Below are 10,000 nucleotides of genomic sequence, written 5' to 3' on the forward strand. Positions count from 1 at the left end.
ATGAAAAAATAATGGTAATTTGACATGATAGTCAATTTAATTACAACATTCTAAGTTATATGTAATTTTTCTAAAGTACACTTCTAAATATTTGAGAATGCTAAAAATTGTTAGAAATGTTTTTATTGTTTAACCATGCATATTCTCCCACTAAATTACCATGAGAAATGTTTTTTCCTTATCAGATAAAAGGCTGTTTTAGGTTGGTCAGTATCATACTCATTCCTTTCCTTTGAGTCATCTGACTAATAATTTTGTATTGCTTTAGAGTAAAGCTACTATTCTGAGCTCAAAAGCAACTAAGGAGTGGTTAAATGTGTAAGAGACAGATGAAGCAGAGGGGCAGGCAGAAAGTCAGCACAACAATACACACACACACACACACACACATCTATTGTCTACTTTCTAGCAGCAGGACTTTGCCTGGACTTCCCTTTACCTCATCCAACCTCTGAAACTGGGCTCTTGCTATTTGATGGAGTTATGATTTTATATATTGAAACACCAGCCTACTAAATGAATTACAATGAATTTAAAAGAGAGATAATTATCGCTGAAATCTGATGTATGAGGAAGAGCCTGTGTTTTGTGCAGAAGGTTGGAAATGTCCCGGTAAATGGAGTAGATTGTGAATGGAACCAAAAACATCTCCAAGTTTATAGAGACACATGTCAATGGGAACAGTGAAACATGAGATCATCCATAGCTTCAAATATCTATACCAGGGGTCCCCAAACTTTTTACACAGGGGGCCAGTTCACTGTCCCTCAGACCAGTTGGAGGACCAGACTATAAAAAAAAACTATGAACAAATCCCTATGCACACTGCACATATCTTATTTTAAAGTAAAAAGGGGGGGGGACAAATACAATATTTAAAATAAAGAACAAGTAAATTTAAATCAACGAACTGACCAGTATTTCAATGGGAAGTATGCTCCTCTCACTGACCACCAATGAAAGAGGTGCCCCTTCCAGAAGTGTGGCGGGGGCCGGATAAATGGCCTCAGGGAGCTGCATGCAGCCTGCGGGCTGTAGTTTGAGGACCCCTGCTCTATACCAATAACTTTAGGGCCAACTGTACACAAGTGTGAGACCCCATGTGCGACCTGATAGTCAGTAGCTAACGGAGGCTGTTCTCCTGGTGTGCACCACGTTCACAACTTGGGTCTGAGACACGCACATCAAACACGGACCACAAGGAGCACACAGAGCGGACGACATAGGATGAGGAAAAAACTGTGCTGCTGTTATGGACAACTCCATACGATGTGCCGACTCTGCACGATGTCGCCAATTTCTAAGCACTTGGAAACTACAGATGTGGCCTGGACTGTGGTGGCGCAGTGGAAAAAGCATCAACCTAGAACGCTGAGGTCGTGGGTTCGAAACCCTGGGCTTGCCTGGTCAAGGCACATATGGGAGTTGATGCTTCCTGCTCCTCTCCCTTTCTCTCTCCCTTCACTGTCTGTCTCTCTCCTTTCTAAAAATGCATAAATAAAAATTAAAAAAGAAACAAAATGTTTGAAAAAAAGAAAATTATGTTTAAAATTATGATGTTTTTGAAAATATGAGTGAAGAACTTGCTTAATTAGATGTATAAAAGTAGGGGGGAAGGATATTATGTGGCTCCTATTAATAAAGATCTTTTTGAGAACAAAACTGATCCAAATACAGAAAATAAACTCCCTGAAACCAAAGACTCTGTCTGTTGACTGGACCCCAATCACCTAAAACACAGGGTGTGCTAGGGAAAGGCACAGACTTCCCAGCGGCAGTAACAGTTACCGTTAATGCAGAGGGCCCGGTACAGTGACCAGCCGTGAGGTTACCCAGCAACCCCAGAGTGTACACCCCTCTCATGCACACAGCTGTCAGAGTGGACAGAGGTTTCTCTTGCTCCCCTCTTCCTCGTTCCCTCTGCTCCACAGGGAGTCTGTGCCCCTAGAGAATTCAGCACAGGGAGTTTCCCAGACTCCGTCCAGGTCTCCTCGTGAAGGTGCTTCCTCTGGCAACTGAGGCGTCAGCTCAGGGAACTCCCCGATGGGCTGAGGCCCCACAGAGCAGGGCCGGGCCCGGGCCCGGGCGTGGACTTCTCCTGATGCTCCCTTCCTCCAGCCTCCTGCTGAGTTCCCGCCTCTGTCCGGTTCCCATCGCTGCCCCACTGGGCGCAGCCACTCCTGAGGAGACCCTGGCGGGGAGGATGGCCCTAAAGAAGGCTCTGATTCTAGGCGCCCTCACTCTGACCACCGTGATGGGCCCCTGTGGAGGCGAAGACATTGTGGGTGAGTGCACGGCTGAGGGGGTGTGAGTTTAGAACTGTGGGAAAGAATTGTAAAAACTGCGAATGAGCTTGTTTACACTTGGTGGCTTGTGAAACCCCGGTACCCCTCTATGTGAATTCTGGGCTTGTTTTCCCTCCCAGAAACCAAAACCTCAGCTCAAACATCTCTGCTCAGTTTGTATGACCAGACAAGTGCAGGGTTTTGAACCAGCAACCTCAGTGTTCCCAGGCCGACGCTTTATCCACTGCACCAGGGGTCAGGCCAGTTTGTAAATTAAACTAAATTTCCTACTGTTCCCGTGTAAGTGTAATGTTCACCAAGGGCGTTGTTCTCTTTCTAATGTCAGAACCAACTATGACATCCTGAAAGTTGTCATTGTGTTAATTTATAATCAATACTATATAATCACATACTATATTTATATAGTATATATAGATGCATTTCTCCAAATATGTTCCTTTTCATTAACAGCAATTTATAAGCCTACTCTTTCTAATCCATCTGAAACTCTTTTTCAAAGCTATTACTTATCTATCTGATTTCTTAGAGTAACCATCTCCATAATTTTTTTGTGCCACATATAAAGTAGAATGTCATTTTTGTTTGTTTTCAACGTAATATATGTTTTCCAGGTTTGAGCTCAGAAAATCAGGAGGGACAAATTTTGTTGAAGATAATTGCAATCGGAGAAATAAAATTAATTAAGCCAATGATATTAAGCAAGTCAATTTACTACATTGAGTCTTCAGATTTCTCATATGTAAAAATAATTGATTGGCACATTGTCCTAAGTAACACATGATCACATAAGCACACAGATGTGTATTTTAAAAACCAAAGAACTATATAAATGCCGGATATGTTATGATTAGTATAAGTGTCACTTCACCTTCTGTGTGTTCTATAAAGTTGGGATAACGTTTGAATGAAAACCTAGGAATTTAACATAAGTTAGATCCAGCTTCTCAACCCAAACCACCCACACTGTCACCTCCAGTCAGGAAAGCTCTAAAAAGAGGATAAGAATAGGTTAATTATATGGTTCTTTAACGCTTTTTGCTTCTCCATTTCCTTTCCAAACACCTTTGTCTGTCTCATACCACTACATTTCAGTCCTCTGTCCAGGCATTCACCCTGCTTTGTCATGGCAGTTACAATAGTAGTGAAACCTACAGCAAAAAAAAAAAAAAAAAAGGAAAGAAAGAAAGGCAAAAAAAGGCCAACCAAAGAAAAATAGAAGAGAAATAGAATACAATGGAATCTCCAAAACATTTCTCAAACATAATTCCTTAATTCAGCTGGTACTTGGTGAGGTCTTAACACTCTTCTAGGTGCTTAACATAAACCAAGGTTCTTAGCCATAAAGAACTAGCATGCTTTTAAAGAGAGACAGATAATCTTAAAATATATATTTCATAAGTCAATAAATTCCATAGTATGTCAGAATAAGATAAATGCTATGAAAAATTAAGACAAGATGGGGAGATTAAGTGACCAGAGGTATGCTTAAGAATTACATTTATGTATGTAACAAATACTGGGTTCTTGCTACCTGCCATGGCCTTATTAGGTACCAAAGGTACAGAGACGCGCACCAGACATAGCATCCCAACGCCTCATGGAGTGTGTACACCATCACAGGAAGACAATCTGTGTGCATGAAAAGTTCTAAGAGCTTACCTCTCAATGACCCTGAGACAGATGAGACAGGCACAGGGCTGGATATCAGACCACGCCACACACACGCCTGCACTACATGAAGCCGAGTTCCTTAATGCTTTCTGTGCGATAAAGCTTCTCCCTCCCTGTGTATCGTACCTTCCCATTCTGTCCTCTTGCTCGGGGAACGGCCTCTCAGCAGCCGACCACGTGGGCACCTACGGCACAAACGTCTACCAGACGTACGGCGACTCCGGCCAGTTCACACACGAATTTGACGGAGATGAGCTGTTCTACGTGGACCTGGAGAAAAGGGAGACGGTGTGGCGGCTGCCTGAGTTCAGCAACTTCACCAGCTTTGAAACCCAGAGCGCCCTGCGAAACATCGTTGTGGCGAAAAGGAATCTGCACATGCTGATAAAAAGTTCCAACTTTACACCTGCCGCCAACAGTAAGTGTCCACTCCTCCGCCTCTCTTCGCGGCGTCTGCCGTACATCCCAGGCCTCATCGCCTTCTTGCCCGGGATAACGACCCCTCCCAGAATACTGAGTCCTTCCCCTTTCCATTTTATTTCCTGCAAACACCTCGTGGCCATCACATCCATTTAATCCTTATTGTGTATCCCCCTCTTGGCTCCATGAGATACTCCTCGTTCTCCTATAGGAGGGTGTTCCCAACTTCTTATACTAAAATCCTTGCGCATGTGCGCGCGCGCGCACACACACACACACACACACACACACACACACACTGCGCCCTGTGGGTTCCCACGGAGAGGAAAATGTTCTAAGCTTCACAGTGATTCAGAAAAAGACAATTCAGAACCTGCACATGGATATGACCGTGCCCTTTCTGAATTCACCATAGATAACACTAAAGCATCGTTATTCAGAAGCTGGAAAAGGCCAAGTGGAAGTTTCAGACAGTCCTACCCGTAAAAAAAAAAAAGTGAAATAAATTATCTAAAACACAGGTGGGAAAAGGGAGAAATGGTGTTCACTGAGTCTGAAAAGACACAGGAAACATCTCCCTCACGGCTGGGGAACTGGGAGGGGAGGCTTCTCCCAGACCAGGGGTCCCCAAACTACGGCCCGCGGGCCACATGTGGCCCCCTGAGGCCATCTATCCTCCCCCGCCGCACTTCTGGAAGGGCACCTCTTTCATTGGTGGTCAGTGAGAGGAGCATAGTTCCCATTGACATACTGGTCAGTTTGTTGATTTAAATTTACTTGTTCTTTATTTTAAATATTGTATTTGTTCTCGTTTTGTTTTTTTACTTTAAAATAAGACATGTGCAGTGTGCATAGGAATTTGTTCATAGTTTTTTTTTTTATAGTCCGGCCCTCCAACGGTCTGAGGGACAGTGAACTGGCCCCCTGTGTAAAAAGTTTGGGGACCCCTGTCCCAGACTAACTAAGAAACTTTGTCTCCATTGTAGAAATTCCGGAAGTGACTGTGTTTCCCAAGGCTTTGGTGATCCTGGGTATCCCCAACACCCTCATCTGTCTAGTGGACAACATCTTTCCTCCCGTGGTCAACGTCACGTGGTTTCACAATGGACGCTCGGTGGCAGAAGGCGTTGCCGAGACCACCTTCTACCCTAAGAGTGACCACTCTTTCCTCAAGTTCAGTTACCTCACCATTCTCCCCTCCGCCGACGACTTCTACGACTGCAGGGTGGCGCACTGGGGCCTGGAAGAGCCTCTCCTCCAGCACTGGGGTACGTCTACACCCCACCACTGTCGGACACCCTCTCATTCTGTCCCAAGTCCACCTTGTCTTCTGCCTTGGAGCCCTCAGCCCCCAGGGTCACAAGTTCATGTCCCACAATTGCAGAGTTTTCTAACAATTGACTACACTCTTCTCCCAAAGCCCAGATGTCGGGTGCATTTCCAAACACACACGCAGATCCCCACATATGCACACACTACATACACTGTCCTTTTGAAACCGGAAAAATGAGCCTCTATTCCAGCTGCCTGTCACCATGAGAACCAGTTACGTGACACGGGCTGGTGAGAAGGAAAGAGGTTTATTCAGCTGCCGGCCACCTGAGAAGATGTGGGGACACCTGTCCTCAAAATCTCATGTCCCCTTCTGGTGCAGGCAGGAATTTCTATAAGGAGAGAAAAGAGGGAGGGGCAAATGAACAGAACTAGAACCCCCAAAAGCAGGGGGTGGAGGGATCTCTGCTGAGGGCACCCAGCACGAGCTGTTCAGGTAAGTGCCTGAGGGCCAGCAGTCTCCCAGCGGAGCTGATCTCCTTGGTTGTTACAGGAAATGAAACCCGGCAGTAACTCAGAAACTTGGGGCTTCTGTCTCCTGTAACAGCCCCACAGATTCCCACAGCAGGTTGGCTTTTTGGCTTTGGGCGAGAATCAGGATTGCAAGCCCCAGAATCAAGATTGCAAGCCCTAGAATCAGGATTGCAAGCCCTAGAATCAGGATTGCAAGCCCCAGAATCAGGATTGCAAGCCCCAGAATCAGGATTGCAAGCCCCAGAATCAAGATTGCAAGCCCTAGAATCAGGATTGCAAGCCCTAGAATCAGGATTGCAAGCCCCAGAATCAGGATTGCAAGCCCCAGAATCAGGATTGCAAGCCCCAGAATCAGGATTGCAAGCCCCAGAATCAGGATTGCAAGCCCCAGAATCAGGATTGCAAGCCCCAGAATCAAGATTGCAAGCCCTAGAATCAGGATTGCAAGCCCTAGAATCAGGATTGCAAGCCCCAGAATCAGGATTGCAAGCCCCAGAATCAGGATTGCAAGCCCCAGAATCAAGATTGCAAGCCCTAGAATCAGGATTGCAAGCCCTAGAATCAGGATTGCAAGCCCCAGAATCAGGATTGCAAGCCCCAGAATCAGGATTGCAAGCCCCAGAATCAGGATTGCAAGCCCCAGAATCAGGATTGCAAGCCCCAGAATCAGGATTGCAAGCCCCAGAATCAAGATTGCAAGCCCTAGAATCAGGATTGCAAGCCCTAGAATCAGGATTGCAAGCCCCAGAATCAGGATTGCAAGCCCCAGAATCAGGATTGCAAGCCCCAGAATCAAGATTGCAAGCCCTAGAATCAGGATTGCAAGCCCTAGAATCAGGATTGCAAGCCCCAGAATCAGGATTGCAAGCCCCAGAATCAGGATTGCAAGCCCCAGAATCAGGATTGCAAGCCCCAGAATCAAGATTGCAAGCCCTAGAATCAGGATTGCAAGCCCCAGAATCAGGATTGCAAGCCCCAGAATCAGGATTGCAAGCCCCAGAATCAGAATTGCAAGCCCCAGAATCAGGATTGCAAGCCCCAGAATCAGGATTGCAAGCCCCAGAATCAGGATTGCAAGCCCCAGAATCAGAATTGCAAGCCCCAGAATCAGAATTGCAAGCCCCAGAATCAGGATTGCAAGCCCCAGAATCAGGATTGCAAGCCCCAGCCTGGTGGGAGTGAGGAGACGAGGTTCCTCTTCTTGCTCAGATGTTAACCCTTGCTGAGCCTCAGCCGGAGGGGAACAGGCCTTTAACTGTAACGAGAACTTAGCCGGAGGAGAAAGCACAGGATCGGTGGTGTACTGTTGATTTGTTACGGAATACTTAACTTTGACCACTGAGCCAGCAATATTGAGTCATGGTTATGGGACCAACACACTGGACTTAACATTTTGCAGGAATGCTGGCATAAACTGACTTCGTTGGTTCATTCTTATTTAGCTCTGTTTCAGGGCTAGTCAGACTGATAGCAGGATGTCAGTAACACAGCATCTCTCTTCCCGGTTACACTTTGACCTTGTAAGGTTTGTTTGTTTGTTTGTTTGTATTTTTCTGAAGTTGGAAACAGGGAGGCAGTCAGACAGACTCCCGCATGTGCCCGACCAGGATCCACCTGGCACGCCCACCAGGAGGCAATGCTCTGTCCATCTGGGGCGTTGCTCTGTTGCAACCAGGGCCATTCTAGCACCTGAGGTTGAGGTCATGGAGCCATTCTCAGCACCCGGGGCCAACTTTGCTCCAATGGAGCCTTGGCTGCAGGAGAGGAAGAGAGAGACAGAGGTAAAGGAGAGGACAAAGTGTGGAGAAGCAGATGAGCACTTCTCCTGTGTGCCCTGGCCGGGAATCGAACTCGGGACTTCCACACCTGGGCCAACACTGTACTCCTGAGCCAACTGGCCGGGGCCTGACCCTGTAAATTTTTTTATCCTCAGAGCCTGAGACTCCAGCCCCGATGTCGGAGCTGACGGAGACGGTGGTCTGTGCCCTGGGGCTGGCCGTGGGCCTCATGGGCATCGTGGTGGGCTCTGTCCTAATCATCCGGGGGCTGCACTTGGGCGGTGCCTCCAGACGCGGAAGGACCACGCGTGACGTGAGCCACGCACCGCCCGGTCCACGGGGAAGGTGAGAATCAGGTGTGCCAGCCCTGGGACGATGTTCCTGCGGGGAGCGAAGCCAACGGGGAAGGCTCGGCACCCAGGATACACAAGCGTGTTTGAGGACTTGAGGGCAAGTCGGGCAATGAGATGCCCTTGGGGCGGAAACAGAGCACCCCTCGACCTCATGCTGTTTCCTCTTCCCGGTGGTCCGTCTTTACAGGAAAGAAGAGGAAGGGCTGGGACTCTAGTTCCCTGCCTTGGCCTTGACGTATGGCCGAGCCCTGCTCCCTGTTTCACGGCCTCGCAGTGCTCCTTCCACGGCCTCCTCACCTCCCTGCGTGTCTGGGCTGTGGGGCCAGTTTTTCCCTCAGAGGTCGCTGACCTTCAGGAACTCTTCCAGCTCAGTCTTCTATCCATTGCCTGCCTTCCACAGAAAGCCCTGGGCCGAGCCGCCCAGCCCCCTGGTTCTCAGCACCCTCATTCGATATCAGTGCTGGAGAAAAAGGAAATCTCTTGCGGCAGTATCTTTGTTTAGAGTCTACAATCTCTCGGCCTTTTGCCAGGGCTAATTCAGCTCATACACGATCGGGAGACCCCCACGTGGGAATGTGAGCAGATGTCTCGGCCCCATTTAACCTCTCTCTCTCTCTCTCTCTCTCTCTCTCTCTCTCTCTCTCTCTCTCTCTCTCTCCCCCTTGTCATGTTAATGACACACAAAGTGTCCAAATGATATTGTAACATAATAAACACGTGTTCTCCCTTTCTGTGCTTCTATTTCGTCCTCTCCCCTCACCCATTTGGAGATCACTGAGAGGACCACAGACTTTCTCCCCTCCGTGCAGTGTGTTTTATATCTACAATGCAGAAAAATGAGGAAGGGGTGATGTTTAGGGTTTCAATTTTAAAATAGAATTCTAAAATCTGTGGAAAAAAACAATAAACTGAAATTAAGTATTTTAAACAAAAAAATGGATTTTGAGAACAAGAAGTGAAATCTTTCTCATAAGTATGAGATCTGAGAGGTTTTCCCCCCACTCTATTTCTTGGTGAGATAGAAACTCTCTAGGTTAGAAAGAGACGGAAGTCAGAAGTGAGACTCTCCCACGAGATACCACGGTGTGTAGCTTAGAAAGCACCCCCCACTTTGCTGATTCGGGTTATAAGTGAGAAGGAAGGGATGGAGGTCTCCGACCTGCTAGCAGGGTCCCTCTTCCCTGAAGACACCTCTATTTGTCAATAGTATAAACACAATTTGAATTCACTCGATGTTCAAGCTTATGAATTGTGTTTACTGACAACATTCTACTTTGGGTTACTTGTATTGCATGAGACTTTATAGCTTAACTGAGATTTCAATAATATATTAATACCGCAATATATTCAATTTACATAGAATGTAATCCTTCAGTAGCCACAAAACAGGCTGTGGAGATGACCTTTGAGGTAATACATATTAAACCCTTAGCTTAATGTGTGCCACACAGTAACCCTCAAATATATTGTTAACTTTGAGTATGATTTATATTCTCCAAACCTGAAACTCTAATCTCCACGCCCAAACTTTGGGAACTATGTTTAGGACTGGATGAGAAAAGGTGTAGAGATGACTCTTGCATATCTTTACACCAATTCCAGGTATCATTCCTACCTTTCTTGCCTTATCCCTTACTTTATTGTGGCATAATATGGATAACAAAAT

General features: G+C 46.6%; 1 protein-coding gene across 2 annotated transcripts; it reads left to right on the forward strand.

Moving 5' to 3' along the window:
• Nucleotides 1-2,160: 2,160 nt before the first annotated feature.
• On the forward strand, nt 2,161-9,055 carry LOC136319749 (HLA class II histocompatibility antigen, DQ alpha 2 chain-like). 2 transcript variants are annotated; one of them, XM_066252870.1, is made up of 5 exons: nt 2,161-2,285; nt 4,144-4,395; nt 5,384-5,665; nt 8,137-8,326; nt 8,522-9,055. In XM_066252870.1, the coding sequence occupies exons 1-5, from the start codon at nt 2,204-2,206 to the stop codon at nt 8,547-8,549; spliced, it is 834 nt and encodes a 277-aa protein (XP_066108967.1). In that variant the 5' UTR covers nt 2,161-2,203; the 3' UTR covers nt 8,550-9,055. The 2 variants fall into 2 exon arrangements, with proteins under 2 accessions (XP_066108967.1, XP_066108968.1); XM_066252871.1 differs by having other exon boundaries at nt 4,147-4,395.
• Nucleotides 9,056-10,000: the final 945 nt, after the last annotated feature.

Source organism: Saccopteryx bilineata, chromosome 1, assembly GCF_036850765.1.
Source record: "Saccopteryx bilineata isolate mSacBil1 chromosome 1, mSacBil1_pri_phased_curated, whole genome shotgun sequence".
In the NCBI taxonomy this organism is placed as follows: Eukaryota; Metazoa; Chordata; class Mammalia; order Chiroptera; family Emballonuridae; genus Saccopteryx; species Saccopteryx bilineata.

Excerpts from the sequence above, each read along its gene's own strand:
- LOC136319749 (XM_066252870.1), top strand. The coding sequence starts at position 2,204 with ATGGCCCTAAAGAAGGCTCTGATTCTAGGCGCCCTCACTCTGACCACC. Across the intron at positions 2,286-4,143 it reads TGGAGGCGAAGACATTGTGG|CAGCCGACCACGTGGGCACC; the intron begins GTGAGTGCACGG and ends ACGGCCTCTCAG. Across the intron at positions 4,396-5,383 it reads CTTTACACCTGCCGCCAACA|AAATTCCGGAAGTGACTGTG; the intron begins GTAAGTGTCCAC and ends TCTCCATTGTAG.